This window comes from Corvus hawaiiensis, chromosome 1 (assembly GCF_020740725.1).
Source record: "Corvus hawaiiensis isolate bCorHaw1 chromosome 1, bCorHaw1.pri.cur, whole genome shotgun sequence".
Lineage (NCBI taxonomy): Eukaryota > Metazoa > Chordata > Aves > Passeriformes > Corvidae > Corvus > Corvus hawaiiensis.
This window is the reverse complement of record NC_063213.1, coordinates 42,908,243-42,933,364: the sequence shown is the minus strand read 5'-3', so window position 1 is coordinate 42,933,364 and position 25,122 is coordinate 42,908,243. Positions and strand designations below refer to the sequence as shown.

Genomic DNA, 25,122 nt, shown 5'->3' with positions numbered 1-25,122 from the left:
CATTAAGGCTGTTCTGTCAGAGGATGTGAAGTCTCAAAACTGTGATTTTGTTCCTCTTTTGTGTGGTACAGACCAACTTCCTCTCAGCACACTCGGCCCGGGACGAGGCAGCAAGGCTGGAGGAGCGCAGGGGGGTGATTGAATTCCATGTGGTCGGCAACTCCCTGAACCAGAAGCCCAACAAGAAGATCATGATGTGGCTGGTTGGTTTGCAGAACGTGTTCTCCCATCAGCTGCCTCGGATGCCAAAGGAATACATCACCCGCTTGGTCTTTGATCCGTGAGTATCCTTGGAGAGGGGGCTGGCATGTGAGGCAGAGGGTGTCTGGTGTTGTTTGCCTGCCAGCATGGGTGTAGGAAGGTGCCAGCAGAGGTGGTGTGGAGAGCACCTCTGCCTGTGCTACACTTTTGCCATATTTTCAAGCCCTCGTAACTCCTGGTCAGTCTAATTGGGTTGTACTCAAATACCATCTTGGTGGCTGTATTAATGGTAAGTGACTCCTTGTTGTGGGACTGTGGTGGGTTGACCTTAGCTGGATGCCAGGTTCCCATGAAACCTGCTCTATTGCTCCCCTCCTCAGCTGGACAGGGGAGAGAAAGTACAAAGTTTTTGGATAGAGATAAGGACAGGGAGAGATCACTCACTGATAACTATCACAGGCGAAATAGACTCAACTTGGGGAAATTAATTTTTTACAAATCAGATCACAGTAGGATAATGAGAAAATAAAAACTGTGTCTTAAAAGTACCTTTGCCCCATGCCTCCCTTCCTCCCAGAGTTAGCTTCATTCATGATTCTGTACCTTCTCCCCCAAGCAGCACAGGGGGGTGGGGAATGGAGGCTATGGTCAGTTCCCTTGTGGTGTATGCTGCTTCTTCCTCCACAGGGAAGGACTCCACACACTCTACTCCTGCTCCAGTGTGGGGTCCCTCCCACGACAGACAGTTCTCCATGAACTTCTCCAGCATGGGTCCTTCTCACAGGCTGCAGTTCTTCATGAACTGCTCCAGCAGTTTAACCTTCCATTGAGAATTGGAGGAAGGCTGTGTGGCCCTGGAGCAGGTTCCTGGCAGATCCTGTGGCCTTGTGAAGAGAGTTGCCTCCACTACCTGCTAGAGCAGCTTTGCTGGCAGGACTTGTGACCCTGTGGGAAGAGACCTGTGCTAATGCAGTTCCTGAAGAACTGTAGCCCGTGGGATGAGCCCCACACTGGAGCAGGCGGAGAACTCCTCTCCCTGAAGAGGAAGCTGTGACATAGACAACTGACCATAACGCCACTCCCCATCCCCCTGCACTGCTTGAGGAAGAAGGTAGACGATCAGGAGGAAGGAGGGGAAAGGTAGTTTTAGGATTTGTTTTACTTCTCATCATCCTGCTCTGATTTTGATTGCTAATAAATTCAACTAATTTCCCCAAGTCAAGTCTGTTTGGCCTGTGGTGGTAATTGTTGAGTGATTTCTCCCTGCCCTTATCTCAACTCATGAGCCTTTCATTACGTTTTGTCTCCCCTGTCCAGCTGAGGAGAGGAGTGATAGAGCATATTTGGTGGGCATCTGGCATCCAGCCAGGGTGAAACTGCCAGCTACTGCATTGCTGCTGTCATTCCACAAGTAAAAAGCACTAAAATAAGTACAAGAAAAAGAAGACTGTATAACATGTATAAAATCTTCTTCAATGGTGGCACCTACCGTATAACTACTCTTTGGGCTTTTTGGCAGGGGCACATTTTGGCACCAACTTTTCCCCCCAAATACAACTTCTGTAAATTAACTGTATCATTTATATGATTTATATGATACTGTGTGTTGAATGATCTAAAGAAAGGTGCACTGTTTTCACACCTTGAGGATTATACTAAAATTCTTTATCCTTGACATAAGAATTGAGACTGCACCTTGTTACATCTTTCCTGGTAGTCAATATAAGTGCAACAGAAATGGATATTTATTCTGGTCTTGATTCCCCTAGGAGTGGGTGATTAGAAATAAGAAATGTCCTCTCTTACTTCATCAGCTGCATTTGAAACTGATAGCTTAGCTATGGAGAGTGCATGCAAGGAAACAGGAATCCCTTAGAATGGACTTGCTCTCCTGTAACTCCATTAATTTCTTATTTACTCAGGATAAAATCATCCTGAGAACTGTGCAATGGTGTAACTGTCAGCAATAGATTTAATGAAAGCGATACAACTTTTATTTATTGGGCATTACCCGAGTATCTCAGAGTACTTGGCCAGGCCAGGAGCTTGCTTTATGTGACCTTTATGGTATATTGAAAGCCTGATATTAAAATAACAACTCTTCTTTAGATACAAGTGGCTAACCTAGGAGGCATATACAATTGCATTATCATCGTGGAAAGAAGTGAATCAAGTTTCTGAAGAAAGGAAGGTTAATGGCACTTTATGTACATGAATTAAAGTGGTTGATATTTTTGTCTACTCAGGAAACATAAAACCCTTGCATTAATAAAAGATGGTCGTGTTATCGGTGGTATCTGCTTCCGGATGTTCCCCTCCCAAGGATTTACAGAGATTGTTTTCTGTGCTGTGACTTCCAATGAGCAAGTCAAGGTAAAAAGAATTCTGTATTGGAAGTGTTTGTTAAATGGGTTTGAGTCTCATTCACCTACTGCATGTGCTCCTAATATTTTTAGTCATGTTGAATACACTGCTGAGTTGCCAGACAGAAATAGATTTTGAAAGATATAGCTATTCTGAATATAATATACAAAACCCAAACTAAAATGTGTGGATTTAGAATCATCATCATAACAGTAGGATTACCTGTAATTAATTAATTAAATAAATTCTTCTCTCAGTAGAGCAATAGAGGCCAGTAGTCTGCCATTCTTGTACTTTCCACGCCTCTGTCCCCAGTAGTTGTGTCTCTGTGTAGTGTAACACATCGTGGTTGACTGAATACATATTGCCTGTGTGGGGCAGTAATTTGTATTCAATTACTTTGTGACATTACATGACTTCAATCAAAATGAGATGTAGTAAAAAATTAGATTTAGTTTTACATCTCAAAACAAGCACAGGGTCTATTCTGTACACTCTTTTTTGAGTTAATGTTGCAACATTTTCTCAGAATTTTGAGAATTAGCATCTGTGTTGAAAGAATACAGAGCACTATGAATACATGAGATTCCTCCAGCTTTTCCAGCTGCTGTGGATAGATCTAACTCTGAGCGTTTGGTTCAGTATTGTGCCTTTAGATGGTGCTGTAGCTTCATGATTTTCAGTTCAAGCAGCAAGAGCTGAGATGTGGCTTAATTCAGAGTGTGTAGCAGTTAACATGCAGAAATCATACACCCTGGTGTGAAAGGGTAACACAGTGGGATTGAAAGTCTGTAACAGCTGTTAATACTTGGCTTATATTTGCTTTTATTCAACTCTAGTGTTAGAGAGGAGCAATCCCCTACACTCAGCAGTGACCTGTCAGCATTCAAAGTGTTTTAGCAAATGCAAACCCTAACAGAATATGCCTAAGCTATTCCTAACTGCGCAACACAGGCGAGACTGCCAAAGGTGTGTTGTGATTTTCTAGGAATAATCTTTCAAAATAATAGAGCAAATAATTCTGACTCATCAGATTGCCCCCAGGGTTGCATAACACACTATTTATTCTTTTATCCTCTGGGTGCCTCACTGTATCAGTCAAGTGTTTCTGAAAATTTGCCTTCCCACCTTTTTTCTCTGAGTAAGCTGACCCTGTCAACAGGTAACTGAGAAAAAACAAATGTTCACACATGGGTGACCTGCCTAGTCTTAGGAAAAATAAATTCCTATTTTAATTCATTTTGAGGCTGGAGTAAAAAATATGGGAACTGTTTTCCCATACAAATTGAATTGTTTTTGAGGTAGTTTGGTCCCCTGCTACAAAATAATTTTAAATTTTACTGTATGTAGCTTAGTTTCCTATCTGGCAATTGCCATATTTGGGACTATTAAATTGTAAATTAAATCAGAAGTTTGTATTTTCTAATTTATTTTTCTGGTTTTTGTATATAAGTAAAAATTTTCCCAGTTTTCAAGAACAGAGTACCCAAAAGCAATCCATGTAGGTTTCTCTAAGTGTCCAGTTAGTCTCCATGATGAGAAAATTGGAATGTATGCAGGAACAAAACATTATTATGGGCTTTCCTGTCTACTTGACGTTTCTTCATATCACAGTAGAAGGGGATGACTATGGCTTACTTGGTAATGTGAATAAATGCAACCTTTTGTTTACTTTGGGGTTGAATTTAAATGGAAATCATGCCTGTGTGCAGTCAGAAGGCATAGCTATTTGTTTCATTGTGGACTCAATAATTTTCTGCTCCTTATTATGGTAATTGTTCACTGTTCCTTTTTATGCTTTATGATAAGTTTAGATAATAAATCCTTTGAGGCAGAGACTTTTGCCAGAGATGCACAGAACACTGGAATAATTTCAGTATTGCTACTGCTTTGTGGTTTTGAAGTGATATGGCTCAGAAAGGATGCTCTATTGTTACAGTATGTGCAGTTTTGTTGTTGGTGAAGTATGTGATTTTAATGGTTAATATCTAATTTAAAAGAGGAACAAAAAAAAGAAGGTGGGCACCTTGAATTACAGCTTCCATGCTGGGTCACAAAGATACCCCTACAAGGCTGAAAAGAGTTTGCTCTTGAGTGTGCAGCACCAGGTTAATTAAGAGAAAATCTTTAAAACAGGATCTAGAGGAAGGCCTGCATTTTGAAAAACGGTGTGTAATAACCCTTGGTCCACAGGCTCTAACACGTGCAGTCCCCAAAGTCTCTGTCATGGCTTTTTCCTCATGTTTCACATAGGGTTATGGGACTCACCTCATGAACCATCTGAAGGAGTACCACATCAAACACAACATTCTCAACTTTCTCACATATGCAGATGAATATGCTATCGGCTACTTCAAAAAACAAGTAAGTTCAATGCAAGAAATTACTTTGTGCAAGTTTAACATCTAGCAGTAATGAACTAAATAAGTAGACATGGCAAAGTAGTTGGATAAAATGCATAGTGCAATTTTACATGTATATTCTTTTTATCTATAAAATGTGTTCATCTCATGTAATATTGGCTTCTAATACATTTTACTTTGACAGAATAGTCTGAATATAGGTATATGGAATAGTCTGTAATTTGTCTAGTCTAAAAATTTGTAAAATATGAGTTCCTTCACTGATTCTGTAAGAAGTAAAGGATGAGACATACCTGTGATAGACTAAAACGTACCTGACCTGCACTTACAGCTCCTCCTGATTTGAAGCATAAGGTTCAAATTCAGGAAAGATGGCAATGTCTGTTCTGTCAAATAGATTTGATAAACAGGTGTCAACTCCCTGGTCAGCAAAATGGAGTCAGATTATTCTCCGAGGTGTGCAGCGTTAGGCAGTGAAGATGACTTGGATAGTGGGAAATTGCAACTAGGGAAATTTTTATTTCGCCCTTCCTGTCTTAGGGGTGGTGAAATACTAGAAAATACTCTCTAGGGAGGGGAAATCCCTGTCCTTTAGTCTTGAAGAGTGGTCATGGCCTTGATCAACCAGATATGATGAGACAGGTTCTGAGCTGAGATGGGGCTAGAGGAGCTCCTCAAGTTCCTCCCAATGTGTTCTATGATTCTGTATATAAAACTGACACAACTTACTCTTCACACATTCAAAATGAATACAATCTCCCCTATCTCCCTTCTTAGCAATTAAATGTTCTTGTATCAAGTGCCTCCCATGAGAAGGTTTTTGCAGCACTGAACCATGGTCTGTAACTCACTCTGTTGTATTTTTTGCATTTTAACATTATGATGAATTTGGTTCTAAATCCTCACTCATTTCAGTACAAATGTAAAAGGAAAATAGCATCATGACAATATAAGGGGTTTTTTTTATTTTATTTTGTCAGGGTTTCTCCAAAGATATTAAAGTACCAAAAGCAAAATATGTTGGCTACATCAAGGATTATGAGGGTGCCACATTAATGGGATGTGAATTAAATCCAAGGATCCCCTACACGGAATTTTCCGTCATCATCAAAAAGCAAAAAGAGGTAAAGGTTGACATGAAATGTTTAATGTTATTCTCTATTCAGATGTTTAGAAACAGTTCAGGTTAGCTCTCTTGCTTTGGTGCTTAAAATTGAGTGTATGCTTTTATTAGTCAGAATAATCCCTTCATTCAAGTCCCAGTGCCAAAATTTTGTAGTTCAAGTATCAAATTGTAACTTACTGACTTAACAAGAACAAGACTGTTAAAGTACTGGTATTTTGAGGAGTAATTCACAGTTCAATTTTGTGGTAGTTAACTAAGCAAAATCTTGTGAGATTGATTTTTTTTTTTTATGGCTTTGTCAATTCCTTCCCCCCCCATATCAGTAGTGTTCATTAGAGTGACATTTAAATGGAGTGTCTGTATTGCATGGCCTGTATTTTACTTGAAAAAAAGAGGATTCTTTTTTCTGCCATTTTTTACTATATAAGTCAAGGGTGGACTGTCTTAATTTCCAGTCTGAGTTTATGTGACGTGTTCTTTATTTAGTTCATAATAATATTCCATATAATAAGGCAGTTTATTAGCAAAATAATTATGATGTTTCCAGTTGTGTTTAAACACCTTCCTGGGTTTTTAAAGAAATACAAATTATAATTTGTTCTTTCAAGGTTACCCAAACCTGACATTTTGTTTTGTTAAAAAGCTTCTTTATGGAACAATAATTTTTCTTCCAGTAGAATGATTTGGCCCATGTGTGGAGAAGGAAAGACAGTATCTGATGGCTTTACATTTAGTTTACAAGGTTTTTAATTTCACTCATTGGGAAAGTTTTCATGTGTCCATACAACAGGGACCATAAGTTTTCCCCTTTCACTTCTGGTTGGCTGCCTGATCCTTCAGGTTCCAGGCTACTGCTGGACATGCCAGCTGCCCAGTTCTGGGCCCAAACCATCACCATAACATGCTGCTTCTGGAAACCTGTTAGTTTTCAAGATTTTGGCTCTGAGATTGCTTTATTAACTTTCTTAACTCCCTTATTATTTGTTGGGATGTCCACATTATTCTAAAGAATTTGGAGACACTGCTCTTGTAGATAAAGTGCCTTGGTCCTCCAGACCTCTTGTGTCTAAAATTATTAGCTGCTGTTATGCACTGATCTGTGCTGTTGATCTTCTCTGAGAATAATTACATACAGCTTTGGAACTTTGGAACTTAGGATTGCCTGTTTAACACTCAAAACACAGATCAGGCCTTTTATTCTCCCTGTTGCAAGGAAACTTAGAAATAGCCCTCACAGTCTGCAACTTTATGAAGAGTGTTTGCTTGTCTGCTTGTATCAGAAGCAGTGAAAATCCTACCTGGACATAAAAATAATTTTAAATGTTACCAGTTTGTATTATGACCAGTTTTCTTGAATGCTGGTATTGCCCAGTACTAGACATCAGACTTTTCAGGACCTGTCCTTTTAAAAGTGAAGTTTTTCATGGGAACTAAGCTTTTATTTAAAGAACTGGAGTATATGCCTGTGGCTGCTAAGACCATATCACCTGTACCAGTAGCTTCTTTACAATCATTCTGAAAAATATGACAAATGCCCCTATGCAAAGCTTTGTGACCTACTGACTTGTGAGCAATCACTGGTGCTGATTGAACAGCTTGCTTGAATCAGGAAGAGCCACTAGTTCCTAAATTATAAGAAGGGCTTAAGTTGGATTTAATAATTAGTTTGAAATTATTTTCATATTATGCTGTAATCTGGCCATGGTGCTGTTGTATACTATATTTCTCTTAACATCTCTAATCTCTGTTGAAAGTCTGGTTTTATCTTTTTCTCTTCTTTGAGAGGAAATACTATGTATGAGGGAGTGAAGGTCCTTAAAAATAAAAATATGTCCATCTTTATTACTTCCAAAGAAAATAGTCTGTCAAACTGGTGGTCTGAATGGCTGTGCATTTGTTTGCTCCAAGTTAGGAAGTTTTGAAAGTCACACATCCAGGACACACAAAGGTTAGATAAGTATCTAAGTGGTTTTCAAGAGCACCAAAGCAAATTGCCTAGAGTTTGAGGTAATAAGATTGCAAAGTAAAACAGAGTGTATCCAGGAGCAGGGAAAGCCTTTCCCTAGCATCAGCAAACAGAGTAGAATTTTGGTTCTGAAGAGTGGCATCATTCTGACATCCTCCAGAGAAAATCTGCCATGAGAGTATCTTTGACTGATACATAAGCAACTCCTGCAGATAGATATATTGAGACTTTGAAGTGAATAGGTTACTTCTAAAATTTTGGGATATGAACGTATATGTACATCAAAATACATATATTGAGTATGTGCCTTGAAATTTTTGACCAGCTGTGCTGAAGCATTTCAGAAGCTCCAGCTGTTAAAATTTTATAGCCAGTTTCCAAACCTTCTTCCAGAAAATTTCCTTCTCTACCTCTGCTCCTGTCTTCCCAGGAGCTGTGCAGCTTGTGATCAATAGAGCAAGCAATGACTCCTTGTCTTCTAGATTTGTGCCAAAAAAGCTGAGAGACTTGGTAGCTTCATTTGCAGAATCAGTGTTTGGTTGGGTAGCTCAGCCCCATTACCAGCTTCATGGAAAAGGGCTGCCAAGGTTAGGAAGTGAAAATGTTTCTGTTCATCACAGTTTTGCATTAATCTTCTGGGTTACTTTAGACCAAATAAATTATTTTTTGTTTTCTCTGCTGCTTTATTACAGATCATTAAAAAGCTCATAGAAAGGAAGCAAGCTCAAATACGAAAAGTTTATCCTGGCCTTTCTTGCTTCAAAGACGGAGTACGGCAGATCCCTATAGAAAGCATTCCTGGAATTAGTATGTATCAATCTCTTTTAATGTAGAACAGAAGCAGAATAGCCCAAGAAAGGTCCAAGACTAGAAATACTAATGTAGTCACATAGTTCTTCTTGATTAGAATGTAATTGTTTTGGTCTGCTGATTTGATTTCTGTGAAGATTGTTGTGTTTCCATTGCAACTACTGTCTTTGAGATTTCCCCAAGGCATCCCAGGCTGATCCTCTTTTATGTATGTGTGTATAATTTTACTTACATGTGATCCCTCTTTGATTTGTATCACAGTATAGGCAGCAGTTTCCCTTCAGCACCATTTTAATGCACTGCACTCCTGAACAACAATGATTTCTGTGCTAGGTGTGAACTCACAGGACAAAACAGAATTTAAAAAAATTAAGTATCATATTCTGGGGAATTTTTTTTCAGCTGTGCTTTTCTGCAATTTATTCTTTGTCCCTGGGGAATCAGATTGGATAACTTTGTCCTCATTATTCTTTACAGGGGTGGGTTGCAGTAAAATATGTATGAATTATTGAAAAGAAATGTGTTTCATATAGAAATATTTTAGAATCTTTTCAAGTCTGCAGGAAGAGTCATGTAGGAAATTGAATGGCGCTGTGGCCTAGATGGTTATGTTATTTATTAGGAGTAGCTTTTATTATAACAAACCAATTTTACTGCAGTAGTGCTGAAATGGCTTTTCTTCTTTGAGTTGCAATAACTCAGTTAATATTTTGACCTACTGTAGTTCCCATATAATATCTCATGTTGTTGGTGTACAGGAGAGACTGGCTGGAAACCAAGTGGAAAAGAAAGAGGGTAAGTGCTAGACAAAGTAAAATGTTGAAGCAGTTGGGATACTCCTTTGAGAAGAGTCTTTAAACAATGTCACTTGATATTTCCTTCCATCCCCTGGAAATCAGATAAATAATCTGCAAGAGATGAGTTCTTAAGTAGTTTTTTGGTTTTGTTTGTTTTTCTTTTTATTGTGGGCAAGTGTGATTTGGGTAGTGGGGTTCTTTTTTGAGTATTTTCATTTGTGTTTGTTTGGTTGTTTTAAATTTTATTTCTTTCATAAAATGCTTGAAAATTTGGAGTTGCTTTTAGGTAAGATGCAAATTGTAGGAATGAAGATAAGGGATTCAAACTAATTTTTTTGTATTCATATTTTTCTTCAAGTAAGGAGCCCAAGGATCCAGATCAACTTTACAGCACATTAAAAACCATCCTGCAGCAAGTGAAGGTGAGTGCTAGTTCTAGTTTATTTTCTGTAAAGATTTTAAAATTATTTCCAATATCTAGTTTCCATATTAGATACCTTACTTTTTTCTTTACCAAAGAGCCATCAAAGCGCTTGGCCCTTCATGGAACCCGTGAAGAGAACAGAAGCTCCTGGATATTATGAAGTTATAAGGTTTCCCATGGGTAATACCATTAACATTTTTTAAGTATAGCGTTTAAAAATCATTATAGCTGCAGACTTAGCAGATAAATTTTAATCTGATTGTTTTATGAAAAAAGATGTATGTTACTTGCAGCTGAATACAAAGTTCTAAAGTGTCAAGAGTGTGGTGCTGTCATTTGAGATTGATGAGTGCTCTGTGACCTTTGTGAAACATGTATGTTGTACATATTGGAAATCTCAGCGTGCCCTAGAGAACCCTAACAAGCTCTTAAATGGTGCAGTCAGCTGGAAGCTTTTAGGACTGAGATGGTGTAGGTGAGTTGTAGGAATATGTTCCTGTGTGTCGTAACTGGTCATTGCAGATCCTACTCATATGTTAAAAGACCTGAAGGCAAATTTTCAGGAACACCTGAGCATTTGAGTTGCTTTGAAAAAGAGATTTAAGATTTCTAAATCACATAGAGAAAACATTTTCAAAGGTCCCAGGGTTTTCTAACTAAGTCTTAACACTTTGCTCCAATTTAAGTTTAGGAAAATGCTTCATACAACTGATTGTAAGCTAACTTTTATCATTGTCTTTTAGATCTGCCACAGTTGTCTGAGGTGTTATATTTATTTATTTATTTATTTATTTATTTATTCTTACTCATAAGTAATGCAGCTATTGTTTATGTAGGATTGCTTGCAAAGGGAAGTACACAACTGCTAATAATGTTTTTCTTTTGACTGCTTGTCTTATGACCCAGTTTTTGACTTCTGGGACATATAATTTCAATGATAATTCAGTGATACTCTAAATGGATGCTTGATTTGTACTGCACCAGATTTAAAACTGATTTCTGGCACTCCCTCCTTTATGCAATACTCACCTCTATCATTCTGATTAGAGTTTCTGAACCCTTTAATATTGTTAGAAAATGAAACACAGGTTCATGGCAGGCTACTAGCCATCAGTTTCTCAGAGAATAAAAGTATTTGCTCATGTTGCTTTGCATAGGCTCCAAGCCCATGTATATCAATTTAATTATTTTTTTCTATTCAATTTATCATTCCCAAGTAGCAGATGTACATATACTTTATAAACTAATCACTGCCTTCCTGTGTCCCTGTCATAAATGTATTTTCTACCAGTGAAGAAAAAGAATGTTAATCCCCTTCTGTGTCAGAGTTTTCTCTATTTGCTTTTTTGAGCAGATCTAGCTGACTGTTTAATCTGAACAGTGGTTACAAAGAATTTACCTGAGTTGGCAAACCCAAAGTAGGAATGCTGTCTGTCCTTTCCTTGTTCAGATGCATTACACTAGAGGTGAGGGCAGCAGTTTACTGTGAGGATTAAACTGAGGTCTTTGGTTCAGTTTTGTTTTGTTTTTTTCAGCTAAGGAACCCAGCATGACTAAACTGCCCTGATTTGTGTTTAACTTCAGATTTCTTTCTGCTCTTCCTGCCAGCATGCTGATGCTGTAAAAAGTTGCTCAGACAAGATATAACAGTTGCCTTTATGTTTGTGTACAGACTAAATTGTAGTTTTTGAGAGGTATGGCTGTAAATTTTTTTACTACCTCCTTAGGTCAGTTCTCATGTATAAATGCTTTTTTACCCCTGTTTTAAGTGCTCTTCAGGTGCTCTTTTAAGCAATACTCTTTGGGGTTTTTTTTCCCTTTTTATCTGCCATTCAAAAGCTGTATGGCTGAGTGACAGATGGAACCAAACTTTCACTGCACTTAGAGGAGAATAGCTTAACTCTCCAGCCAGGCAGCATTTCCTTTAGGGTGAGCTGAACAGCCTTCTCAGCTGGGTGCTATAATTAGTCTATGGATATCTACTTTAGATATAGGTACCTGAATTTCAGACTTAATGAGAGCTGAATGAGCATTTACTTTTGCACAGTATAGTGCAAAATTAGGGAGTGGCAAGTTCTGTATCATTGGAAAAGGTATTTGAGAGCATCCATCAAACTTTCTTTAAATAATCCCATCTTGTCAAGTTGACAGGGTTTTCCTCTCTTTTAATAAATTCAAATCTCCCTTAAAAAAAACAAAAGCCACCCCTCAAAGCCCCCAAAAACAGTACCGAAACAAAAATACAACCATATTTTTAAACCTGAAGTTAAAAAGTTTAATTCCTTTGCATTGGAGGTCTTTGGTCTCTGTTGTCCTTGCAAATACTCGTGGACATTAAGTCTTCTTCATTACAGCTACTTCTGTTACAGTTTCACAAACGTGCTGCTGATGCCTGGCTCAAGCATTGCTAAAAAAATAGTTGTTGGAGCATCTGAGGTGAGAAAAGCCAAGGCATCCAGCACACCTCCCACTACTTCTATTCCTGTACTCACTCCTATAACACTTGTAATGTAGACAGAATTTTTAAATGCCTGATGAGAATTACTGGGAAAGTGACTATGTGGAGAGCACTGAGATGATTAGCATATTTTATGTTGACTGATTTTAGTATAAAGGAGAACAGTTCTTAAAGAATATTCTGTAAGTAAATGTTTTGCATGATGCTCTGAAAGCAGGGGACATCAGTTCTCACATGATTCTTAAAAAGGATATACAACTATAAACTCTGAAGAGGTAATAAAAACATATGCAGAGTGTAGAAAAAATTGAATCTTTTTTTCAAAGCTGCAAATCCTGCCTGTGGTATAGACCAGTGTATCTTCTCTGCTGTGTTTGCACAGCAGTAAGGATTTTAGGTTAACATATATGTTTTGTGATGTTTGAATTCTTTGCCTATATACCCGTAAGGCCTCCTCCAGCAGAGCTGAGAATAGGTTGTTTCAGGACAGTCAGAAGAGCATTAGAGACATCTACTACCTGCAGAAAACTCAGAGCTCTAAGTATGAGAACAGAAAAAAAAAAGCTTTAATGTTTTAAAGAATTAAAAATAAACTCTACATGAATTCATCCTTACAGTGAAATATTACTTAGTTCCAGCAGGTCAGTTGGACCATGCCTTAGATGAAAGCAATTTCCATTCCAAATCCTACCTTTGCCAGTTCATGTTAAATGGCAAATCAGTCTGAAGGGATATTGCACACAAAAAGTATTTGAATCAAACGCTGTTAATCTATTTTTCTTCTGTGCAGATCTCAAAACAATGAGCGAGCGACTCAAGAACAGGTACTACGTGTCTAAGAAATTATTCATGGCAGACTTGCAGCGAGTCTTTACAAACTGCAGAGAGTACAACCCCCCCGAGAGTGAATACTACAAATGTGCCAATATACTGGAGAAATTCTTCTACACAAAAATTAAAGAAGCTGGATTAATTGACAAGTGACACTGTCTTTTTTACAACCAAATAGCGTGCCTATGTTATGGACAGGGAAAGTCGTTCTATATCCGAGTTGTGGGACTTTCAAGAAACTTCTGTTTAATACTTAGCACTTTTTAAAACCCTTTTAGTTTTGCAAACATGTATTATACTGAAGTTACAAAAATTATTTTATTAAAATGCTTTATAATGTATTTAATTACGGAAAATTTCTTTTGTGTGCCGATTACCTTATGTTCCTAATAAGTTTATCAGCTACAGCCTCAGAAACCCCACAAACATGGGGGAAGTTGCACATGTTTGGGAAGATGAAGAAAATTCCCAGACAACAAATGTTATAGCTTACCTAATGCAGTACCTATTTGATAAAGTTTTATTATTTTTTCCAGTAAAAAAGAAAATCGTAAGGGAAAACAACAGGTGTGGGGGGGTTCTGAAACACTTGTTTCTTTGTAGAATCTTTTTATAAGATACTATTTTTTAAAAGAAACACTCAGCTGGTTGAGAAGCTGTGAGAGAAGAGCAGTCAGTTCTGAAAAAGGACTGCCTATAATCATTGATAGATGCAAGTTTTTCTATTCATTTTCAGTTTTGATAAATATTTTACCTGCAAATTGTAATCTCATAACCACTCTTTAAAAAAAAAAAAAGAAAAAGAAAAAAATCTCGCTAGATGCGTAAGGTCATAGTGACTTGGCTTATGCAGGACATAAGTACCCAAAATAACTTTAGAGACTATTTCGCATCTACTCGACAATTTTAATTGGCTTAGTAGAGTTAAGGTTTTGATGCACTTCATGATCCACCCTAGTTACTACTCTTCACTGCTAAATTCTTCAGATTGTTCAGCAGAAATAAGACTATTGTACACAAAAGAAGACAACATAGGACAGCTTCAAGCTTAGATACTTGGCTCTGTGGTAAACTGGATTTTCTACTAAGCTTTATTGTAAATGCTTATTAACTGTGATTATTTAGACCCAGGAACATATTAACATTTTACAACTCTTATTATATCTTCAAAAAGAACACACACACTCATATATATATATATATATATATAATATATATATATATTTTGCTGCTTACACTACATTTGAGAGGTACACCTAAATCCTTAATGGAGATCAGTACAGGCCAAAAAGCTGTCCCTTGACATTTTCTAATTAGAGTTTGTAACTGTAAATTATAACTACTTTTGTGAAAAACAGATTAAACTTTCATTCTTGGTGTTTTATATTTACAGACGTTACACTGGTAAAATTCAAGTTATGGGACTGAGAAAAGCAATCCTGTGCTGAGTCAAAGAATCTATTCCTGCAAAATGCCTGTGCAATGTTAGATCACAGATCAATTCAGCAAGGAGATGTCAGAACTATCTAGAAGTAGTAAATGTGCTACCCAAGGTATTCAAAATGTTAATGCTGGACTTGCCATCGTGTTTTGTATGAATTTAGTCTGACCTGCATTGGGATCTATAACAAAGGTACAGTGAGTACTTTTTCTTTAATAGCCAGAACAGGATGCTATAAACCTGTTTTGTAGATTGGGCCTACAGATGCACCTGTTAAGCTTGGTAACCTGTGAATTTTTCTTATTTTCAGAGTAGATTTTCTTATCGTCTTTCAATCAGATTGTCTCTTCTATATTGAAACGTGTTTTCTAATTTAAGAATTGATATTTTCATAGATACTGTGCAATAAAGTTATGGTAGGATATGTGGTTTTGCAAATGCTTTAACAGCTGATGAACCTTACATTTGTCAAATTAATATATTGTACTGGTACAGAATAGTTTTAAATTATATATGTACAAAACCCTACTTATTTTGGTCTCTTTTTTTCATTACTTAGTACTTATGATACAAACATACATACTGAAGCAATTTCACAACCAAGCACATTGAAGCTACAGGAGTGCTGTCAGTGCCTCTTCCAGGTCGGATAGAAAATATGTGAAATGGCCTTTGAGTTCACCAAGAGGACAATGGGCTGAGCTGTGACCAGTCCAAGTAGCATTCCCAGCTTTATGGTAACTGGGATACAGTGCTGTTACTCCCACCTCCTCAACAGTTCCTTGACTTAGCTGTTCCAAAGTTTCGGGTTTTTCACCTCAAAGCATGCTTATGCTATTTGCTGGTATTTGCCTTCAGGAGTCCTTTACTCACAATACGTAATCTATATAGCAGCAAACTACAGTCCAGGTTGAGCTTGCACCATCACCATAATGGTACTGAGATGGTCACATAAACAAAGCCTGCACCTGTCCAATATGTGACAGATAATTATAGATCGAGGAAGAGATTTTTTTTTTTTTCCCCATCCCCTCAGATTTGGTCCTGTGAAAGTGTTCTGTTCAAAGGGTAGCAACAGTGGCCAAGAGTTGTTTTACTGAACACTTCTAGAGAAAGCATTTGAGATCAGGAAGGACTGATTTCTTCCTTACACAGTTCCCTCACTTCAATTCTTCAAGCTTGCTCAATCCAATAAGAAAAAAAACCCACCCAGACCCACCACACCTGCCATGCGCTGCTTTGCAATCACCCTGTTCTTTCTCTGTCCCTGATAAGACAGCTGTTGCAGATTTGCTTCATGAAAGCACCTGAGATTCACAGAATACCCTCAAGGATCTTTAAGTGCACCTCTTGAGTGAATGGCCTATACAGGGATTGAACCCACAAGGTAGGCATTATTAGCACTAGGCTCTAACCAACTCAACCACTCTGCTCAAGTTGCTCTAGTACTAGAATTCCAGACTGAGATGGTGAGGCCTTGTGGCTAGAATTTTAGGATACAAAGGTAAAGTTAAGTTTCCGTTCAAACATTCGAAGGCTGTATTGTGAACAACTATCAAACACTCAGTAGCTGCAGCTAGTGTTATTGTTAAGAGTCATGCAAGAAGTTACAAGTAAAAGAGTAATTAACATTTTTATTACAGAAAGGGAGAGATCTTGCACCTATTGAAGTGGGACAGGCAATCTTGCAAAACAAATGAAGAGTGTGTAGTTTTTGTACTTTCCCATTAGTTATTTGGAATGTAGCTTTCATTTGGGTAGTTATTGTACCCTTTAATACTTAAGTGTGTCTTAGGCAAAGTAAAAGTAGTTTGAATGGTGGACAGCTGATAATGCAATTGTTCTCATAGATAGCACAAGCTCCAATGTGGCAGCTCTTCCTCTGGGAAAGGCACTGTGCAAAGCAGGGACAAAATTATTATAAACTGTTATGAATGTCCTGCAACAGTTGGGACTAATAGTTTACATTCCACCCACGTGGAGCCTTCTTCACCAACCTTCACGAGAAATTTGCTTTGTTTCCATCTGGTTGATTCTAACTTGCACTCAGTGCAGGACCGACTAAGCCTAAACTGCTGCTTTTGAGAGCTGCAGCTACAGAATCAAATTACAGCTGGTAAACTGCTTCTGAACACTGCTTATGCCACCACACAAGATGGGGACAGAGTATACAGGCCTCTGTAATGCCCAGTGCTGATATTAGTGCCCTTGGAGTAACTATGGAAACTGCCACAGGAACACCAACCCACTCAGAGCTGTTTCCAAACACTAAGATGTTTATTGTAAGATTCAACATGAAACTACAACCATCACATAAACAAGATCTGTACAAACACAGATCTGTATTAAAAATACTTCCTGCCCAAAACATCTTAAGTGCCTAAGGTTCACCCATGAAATAACATTCACCATCTTATCCATCACAGATTTCTCATATACTGCCAGATCCATTCAAAAGAAGCTTGAATAGAATCACTTCAGTTATAAAAGTAATCAATCTGTATCATTAAAAACATGTCACTAGAAAAAATCCAGGCCCCCTTCATCTGATATCCTTAATATGAGATACACAGCTATTTACATATTTATATAACAGATTGTGCAACAAAATATTCCATCCAGAAAATTACTTTCTTCATGGTACAAGCATGGTTTTGCAGAAAATCTCAAAGACAACTAACCAATTTCTCGTTGTATTTTTTTGTAGAATCTTTCTTAAGAGAATGTCGTTTAGCGTCTTTTTTCAGCTTGAAAATTGGAGAGCACAGAAAGCTTGTATCCGTAAATGGATCTCCTCTCCTGAGTTTCCTGTTTGGGAAAAAAAAAAAAAAAAAAAAAAAAAAAGGCAAAACTGAGGTTTTTTTCCCGACATCACTTAAAACAGTAACTTTTAGCTACTGAGTTCCATTCCACATGAACTAGGCTGTGTTACTAACTCCAGACTTTTTTGAATGAGCTCTTTTGTTAAGGTCTTGTTTTCAAGATCTAAATAGGCCTCTCAAGTCCTCTGTTGGATGGAATATCATGAACTTTGTATCAAACTGGAAAGTAAAGAAACCTACCCTACAATACTTGGTTCTTTGTAGTTCACAGTAACAGTACAGCTTCGCCGATTGCGTTTTGGAGTCTGAGGTTCTTCACCTTCAGGGACAGCTGCTGCATCCCCAGTGCTGGGGGGCACTGCAGCTGTATTGGTAACATCACAGAGATGCCCACGAGATGGCTCAGAAGGCTGCCCTGTGAAGAAATAAGGCACAGGTCCGGTCATTCAGGTAAGCAAGCTTAAAAGAAAATCCAACCATTCTTAAAACATTAGTTTTAGTTGCTATTAAAAAAAACCCCCCTAAAATAAAAAGGCCTAAACCTCTTAAGCAATGTTATCTTTCAAGGAAACAAAACCAATTACAGAACACTTTCTGCACTTACTAGTAGACTTATCATTTGATTTGTTGTTTTCAGTCTCTTCTTCATGACAGGGTTTCTGCTCACGCTGTGCCAAACATCTTTTAGACCTTGGCCTTGCATGGATTGGTGATGTAGGGTTCTTGTCCACTGAACTTCGCCTTTTCTTCTTGTAAGGCTCATAGAGGCTGTCATCAGAGTCCTCTGCAGTACTGCTTGACTCAGTGGTATTGGTTTCAGCTGAGTCTTCTTCGTCCTCCACTTCAGTATCACTGCTGTTCACCTTGTTTTGTCGGAAAGGTGTAAGATGGACACTCTCTTCCAAATAGAAGTCATAAGCATCACTGCTACCACCCAAGAAATTCAGCTTTTCTTTAGAAGCCTCTTTACCTTGTTTTCCTGGTCTTTGTTGGGAAGTAAGCGGCCGTTGCGGTTTTCCTTTCTGGCGCTTTTCTTTTCTTTGAGGGTTTTCTCTGCTTTTACACTCCAGTTGTTTAAGATCAGAATTACGTTTTAATTTGAACTGTGTAGTTCCAGAATTTTTCTGGCTCAACACGAGCCCTGAATCGACCTTGCTTTCATTCAAGTCAGGCATAGCTGCATTTATGTTTTCTGCAGCACACTCCTCTAGACTTTCCTCAAGCCTAATTTCATTCTGTTCAGAAAGTTCTTTTACTGAATCAGGTGCTTCTAAATGGTCCAAGACACCAGTACAAATTATATCAAGGTTCCTCATCTTTGAAAAGTGACGTCTGGTGGACACACCTTTTGGTAATGCTCTACCAAATCCAAACTTTACACTTGAAGAAACGTTTTCCAGCTCTGACTCTGTGTTGTTCAGATGAAAATCAGATGGCTGTCCTTGTGATTGAAGAAAAAATGTCATATTAAAGCCAAACAGAAACACCATGTTAAGGTTTTGTGCAAAAATTCTGAACCTGTCAAAAATTCAGACTATTCTTTGGGTTTTCTCCAGATTTTTATAAACTAGGATTTGGCAACTGAGATAAGCTCTGTTTAATGCAGGTTCCAGGCAGAAAGCAGTTAGGTATATAACATTAGTATTTTCCTATAAACTGTTCCTTTTGGAAAGGTTATTTACAGGTCATTTATTTTCCTGGGTATTTCGCTTTGTTAACAATTTTTTATTGATTTCATAAAATGCTAATGCCTGTCTAAAGGTAATTTTACTTGGTTGAACAGTTCAGTAGATAATGAAACTGGACTGCAGGTATAGAGAAGATAAAGCAGCTTCAAATTCCTCCCCATTTTGTTGGGCATCTTCATTCAAACATTTTACCAGTGGACAGCATTAGTATTCCCCCCTTATGCAAATAAGCAGAAAATTACTTGTCAGTTCCTTCAAAAGCAGCAGTTATTTAAACTTGTACTCACACATTTTTTTCCTAATTCAAAATAGAGCAGTATCTGATACTTTGATTTAGTTACCTTCGCTTGGAATTATTTTGGTAAAGGAAATGTCACTGTCAGATTCCACACAGATCTTTGACAAAGAATTTCTGTCACCACCAGCTTCCATCCCACTTGGAGGTACAGGATTGTCTTCAAGAACACACTTTAGAGGTCCTCTAGAGAAAATACCAAAGGTAGTATTTACTGAACAGCAATAAAATTTATGACAAGGAACAGTTTCATTACATTGGGTTTCTTCCCTTTTTCCAGTCAGAAAATTAAACTTCCTGTAACAGAATTTCCAAACATAAGCAGGCATTAATCAATGATACTTACATTGAATGTGTTGGTCCTGTGACACTGCAACTGCTTCCAGGACCTGAAGAAAGCACTCTTTGATTCTGTCAAAAAATAAATCTTACTGTGATTAAATGGGTGAAACAAGCTTGCACCATCTACAAATTTTAGACAACAGCCAAGTTACCCAAGGAAGGACCAAAGAGGCCCTTGACTCTGTCTGTCTTGCTAGCACCAAGTGCTGTGGCTGTTAGCCAGCCACCTTCTCAGCCTCTGCACATCAGCACATTCATCACCAGCCCAATCCTAGAGCAAGTGGACAGGGGAAGGAACTGTGCACAAAACCCCAGAAAATCAGGGTGCCCCAACCACCTCCTAGCAGAGCCTCAGTCCTACTTACAGCCTACTGACACAGCCCCACAGTGTGCACACCATGGCATACTGGGAATTGTGGGAGTAGTCCTTCCACTAAATTAAGGCTCAGATCTAAAAATCTGTGTGCATCTATGGTGGAAGGAGTGAGGGCAATCAGTAACAGAAGTCCTGCTCCTCAAGAGGAAGAGGTACCTACCACATCTATGGAACACAAATTCTTTGCTGGGCCAAGGAGAGTGACTGAGTCCAGTAAATTCTGAGAGACTTTGGAAATTATCTCATTCAAGGCTGATAGTCGATTCTAATGGACAATGGAAGGACAGTAACACTGTTACTATCATACTCTAGTACCAACTACAAATTTATCAGCATTATGATAACTAAAATCTGAAGAAACCTGTCAGCTGCCCTCACCTGTGAGAAAACCCCTATGAAATTCACAGAAGATAGACTTTAATATTTTTTAAATTAAGATTTTAGGTTTACTCTTTCATATTTTAAGTAAATAAAAAAGACTAGTGAGAAAAAAAGTAGTTCATTACCAGACGTCATGGTATCCAAACCAGCATACCAAGTTAGGTTAAAAAACCCCTGTTGTATGTACTGAATTAATGTTTTATGAAACACATCAAAACATATAAAGATATCAATCAGTGGATTGGTGCAGATTCTAATTTTCAGCTTCACTAGCTCATAAAGTTATTATTAAAAATACCTCCACAAGTCCTTGTTCTCGCTGGAACCTATGATTTCTTTGCAAGTCAAACATCTGAATCTTCAAAATGTGATAATCTTTCCTTAGTTGAAGAATGGTAGCTTCAGCTTCCCTCAGTTTGAGCTTTTGTTCTTGCAAGGACAGAGCCAGATCTCTGTTGTTTGCTTGAATGATCTTGATTTTGTTGGAGTCGTTGGCTGCAAGAGAACAGTGAGTGTTTCAATTGGGTTTCAAAAGAAAATAAATAAATTATAAATCCTAAGATATTTAAGCATCTTACTTGCTCTTTTGGCCTTTACGGTGGAGAACTGGATAGTTTTACCCAGCCTTGACCATTTCTGAGTTCTTTTCTCTCTCATACGTTGTTTGATGTCACTCAGACTGTCTTTAAAGGACTTCCTCGAGTATTCTGCCATCTTCTACCTTTAAAAGTAGAAGAGGTGAAGAACCCATGAAGCTGGGGTTGCACCACGCTCCTCCAACGCCAAAAGAAAAGGCACAGGGACACACGAGTAAAGCTCGTGGCAGTTTTAGGCGGAGATACACACACGGCAAAGACCCGCAACCCGGAAAAGACCCGCAGCTCTGGCCCTTCTCACCCCATTTGCTGCAGCGTGCCCGCTCTCCCGGCCGCGCGTTGTCTGAACTGCAGAACGCTCGGCGCCCGCGGCGGGCCCGGGGAGGGCTTAAAGCACCGGCACCGGAGCCAAGGCCTGGGGAGGGGTCTCCCGAGGCGCCGGCAGCCGGCCCCCTGCTCCTCTAACGCTGCAGGCACAGCGTCCCAGCACCCCACACCGACCGGCCGTACCTCCTCGGAAGGGCGAGTGCAGAGCCGGGCACCTCCTACCGACCGGCCGCGGCCGCCCGAGTCCCCGGCGGCGGCGGGAGGGCCCGCAAGGGTCCAGGCGCAGCGGCAGCAGCGGCCCGGAGTTTTCCTGTTCCCGCAGCTCGTTCCTCCCTCTCTCCGCACGTCCGGCTCCTTGTCTCCCCGCGGCCCGGCTGCGCTCCGCTCTGCGCTCGGGTCCCGCTCCGGCCGCGCCCGGGGAAGCGCAGGAGCGACCGCTCGGCCCCGCGGGGCGGCACCACCCGCGCCCGCCGCCACGCGCCGTTCAAACCCCGCCGCCGCCGCCTCCCATTGGTGCGTCCCAGCGCCGCGTCACGGCGCGAGCGCCGCGCGCATCCGCCCCTGGCCCCGCCCACCCCCGGCACCGCCTCAGCAGCCGCGGGGCAGCGGCGGGGGCGGAGCGAACGAGTGCGGGTAAATGGCGGGGCCGGGAGATGGAAATCTGTCATCTGCGGTGCTTTAGTTCAGTGGCCGCTTCTTGCAGCAGCAGCAGCAGCAGCAGCAGCAGCAGCAGCAGCAACAGCAGCAGCAGCAACAGCAGCAGCAGCAGCAGGATGAGTCTTTCGCATTCTAGAGTTGCGCTGCGAGGGCTGCCCACAGCCAGGCCGTGAAGTGTAGGACAAACGTAAAAGGAAAGCGAATGTCTTTACAAACAATTTGATGGGTGAAGGTATGGGTGTTCACGTCTTTGAAATGGGTCTTAATGTCTCTGTTAACTCTGGCCAGCAGGTTTGTTGCAGAGCCCTGACAGCTTGGCTGCTGAAACAAGTGGGTCTGCACAGTCCCGAGCTTCTGAACTTTGGGGTAGAACGACAGGTCCAAGGGGGGATATGGGGTAGGCAGTCCGGGAAGGCTGTACCTTCCTAGTACCTCAGCCACTGGGGAAAGGAAGACGGCAACATGCGGCCCGGAGTTCAGGATAAAAGGAGGCTGCGCCCTCCGAAACCTCGAGAGAGAACACCCTGCAGGCGTGTGGCCCAGTGGACTCTCTCCCTTTATTCGAATAAAGTTGCAGGATTCCTCTGTCTCCTCTTTGGACATAAACCTCTGGCGTTTGTGGATTTTCCCGACAAGCGTCAGGGAGCTGTATCTTCTGTGTGCTCATATGCATCTTGGCTGTGGCGTGCTGAACGTTGATTAAACACTGAGAGAAACGGGAGAGAAAAAATCAGCTAAACGATGTCCTACTAACAGAATAAATGGTATTCTCGATTGTGTTAAGTCAGCATTTCCTAGCTGCTACACTTTTTTTTTTTTCTTACAGCTATTCCCAATTTCCTGGTTTTATTCATTACAGCTTGGATGTGGTGTGGCAATCTGATTTCAAACTTGAAAAATTCTCGTGGATCATGACAGAAACCATGATATGCATGCATTTGTCCTTTCCCACTCCTTGCAAGATCATGTAATTTTTGTTTGTCCAGTTCAGCATTGCTGGCCTCATCTATGTATTTTTTACAGTAGTATAAATAAATGTTTAGCTTACTGTCCTACTTCATCAATAGATATCGTTAAAGTTGGTGTTGCATTCCTGTTACCAAATAAGTTGTCCTGCAAACCCAGCCCTTGATGCAGTCTGACAATCCCCTTTGGAGACATGAGATGATGTAAAAAACCCCATATTTTCTTTAGGATTCAACATGAAAGATTATGAGCAATATACACACATTAGACCCACTTACTTACTAGTAACACACAAAACCACAGCAACCCACAATCTTAGTTTCTCTTTACATGTTTTTTGCTTTTTTCCTGTCTGCTTGCTTTGCCTAAGTAACCTCTACCAACCCACCCTTCCAGCCCCAAACAACTCCCCCAAAACAAAACAAAATCTCACAGGCTTGGGGGAAAAAGAAAACAAAGATTTTAAAAAACCCAACCAAGCAACCAAAAAAACCCCAAACCACCCCAACTCCCCCCTCCCCAAAGCAGCAGAAAAATATATGTGTACTGGACATTAAAAGTCACATAGTCTGTAGAAATACTGATTTTCTGGTACGATTAATTTCCCATCCCCTTCCCACAGGCCTCTCACTGTTTTAAAGGCAATAATTGGGCACGCTCCTCCACTCAGCTGCAGCCAAGTGTCACCTGGAGCCTTGCAAATCTCTCTGTCTCTAAACATAGATGAAACTATCTAGTTGAACTCCGCTCCTGGGGGCTTGGGGGGTTGTTTTTCAGCTTTTTTTTTTTTCAGCTAAGCACAGCTATTCTAACCCAAAGCAAGGCCCTTCCCTACAAACTTTGTCTTGTTTAAAGGCAGCAGGTGTTTTGCATTTGGCCAAGTAGCAATTGATAGTTCCCAGCAATGCTGGTAAGGTCTTTTATCCATTAGTCATTTATTAGCTTGACACAAATGCACTGATTGTGATTAAATGAACCCTGTTTTGATTAAAAAATAATACTTTCCTCGTTACTATCTAAGTGCTACTCTTAATTAAATTTTGGTTTTGGTCTTGAGTATACCTATATCAAGATTAAAAATCCTCTCTTCGCCTTTTTGTGTTCTATTGTTTCCATCAATTTTGTTACACCTCTTTCAGAAACACTTTGGAATCTTTCTGCAGATTATTTTTGATTTCCTGGATTTGAATTTCTATATCCTGATAATCACATTTTCACTGCTACTGAGGTGTGCTCATTTGTGCATTAGTCTCATCTCTAGACAGTTGTGTTTCTATTAGATTATTTGCAGGTTACATCCACTGTATAATTTTATTTATTTATAGCGGAGTATTCCAAGTAGTGAATTTTTCTAGCCCAACTGAATCTTTGCTGTAAGCAATTTCACAATTTCCTCTATAAAGATTGATGCTGTCATTGATGCCAGAGTTGCTGTGGATTATTAGTTTATTTCTAGCGGGTGTACTCATGTGGCAAAACAGCTGCTACTGCAACTGGAATTGCAGTATGAAAAGATTTGCTCTCATCTTAGATTTATTGTCTTGCATTACAAGGCAAGAGTTGCTTGATATAATGACAGCATATTACAGGAATCAGAGCTGTGATTCTGGGAGCATTCTCGATACTTCTTATCAGAGTTCACCTCTGAGTATGGTGTTACATGGTGAGGTCCAATACATTCTGTTAGGGCTCAAAGTCAGGACATTGTTGATTTTTCCAACTAAGCAAACAATCAGATATAAGATATCCAATGCAATTTTAATTAGTTACTTCTATTGCTACCAACACCAAACTCTTCAAATAAATGGAACTTTAACTTTTTGAGTGGATGCCTATGAGAGGCATTGATAATCTGGTACTTGATGGAAAATATTTTTAAAACTACTGGTTT

At 39.5% G+C, this 25,122-nt stretch overlaps 2 protein-coding genes across 3 annotated transcripts in view; one reads left to right on the top strand and one right to left on the bottom strand.

The window, feature by feature from the left end:
• The window catches only part of KAT2B (lysine acetyltransferase 2B), a 39,965-nt gene extending 24,656 nt beyond the window's left edge, over nucleotides 1-15,309 (top strand). The window contains exons 10-18 of the mRNA XM_048321206.1: nucleotides 72-280; nucleotides 2,448-2,574; nucleotides 4,819-4,929; nucleotides 5,909-6,052; nucleotides 8,713-8,827; nucleotides 9,589-9,625; nucleotides 9,986-10,049; nucleotides 10,147-10,231; nucleotides 13,300-15,309. Of these exons, the coding sequence (XP_048177163.1) occupies nucleotides 72-280; nucleotides 2,448-2,574; nucleotides 4,819-4,929; nucleotides 5,909-6,052; nucleotides 8,713-8,827; nucleotides 9,589-9,625; nucleotides 9,986-10,049; nucleotides 10,147-10,231; nucleotides 13,300-13,493 (1,086 nt within the window). The 3' untranslated portion in view covers nucleotides 13,494-15,309. The remainder of the gene's footprint in view (nucleotides 1-71; nucleotides 281-2,447; nucleotides 2,575-4,818; nucleotides 4,930-5,908; nucleotides 6,053-8,712; nucleotides 8,828-9,588; nucleotides 9,626-9,985; nucleotides 10,050-10,146; nucleotides 10,232-13,299) is intronic.
• A 1,728-nt stretch (nucleotides 15,310-17,037) lies between these two features.
• On the bottom strand, nucleotides 17,038-22,056 carry SGO1 (shugoshin 1). 2 transcript variants are annotated; one of them, XM_048302115.1, is made up of 9 exons: nucleotides 21,792-22,056; nucleotides 21,264-21,406; nucleotides 20,984-21,180; nucleotides 20,465-20,569; nucleotides 19,933-19,997; nucleotides 19,633-19,772; nucleotides 18,208-19,044; nucleotides 17,844-18,018; nucleotides 17,038-17,589 (listed from the first exon to the last, which is right to left on the bottom strand). In XM_048302115.1, the coding sequence occupies exons 2-9, from the start codon at nucleotides 21,397-21,399 to the stop codon at nucleotides 17,448-17,450; spliced, it is 1,797 nt and encodes a 598-aa protein (XP_048158072.1). In that variant the 5' UTR covers nucleotides 21,400-21,406; nucleotides 21,792-22,056; the 3' UTR covers nucleotides 17,038-17,447. The 2 variants fall into 2 exon arrangements, with proteins under 2 accessions (XP_048158072.1, XP_048158080.1); XM_048302123.1 differs by lacking the exon at nucleotides 20,465-20,569.
• Between the last annotated feature and the right edge of the window lie 3,066 nt (nucleotides 22,057-25,122).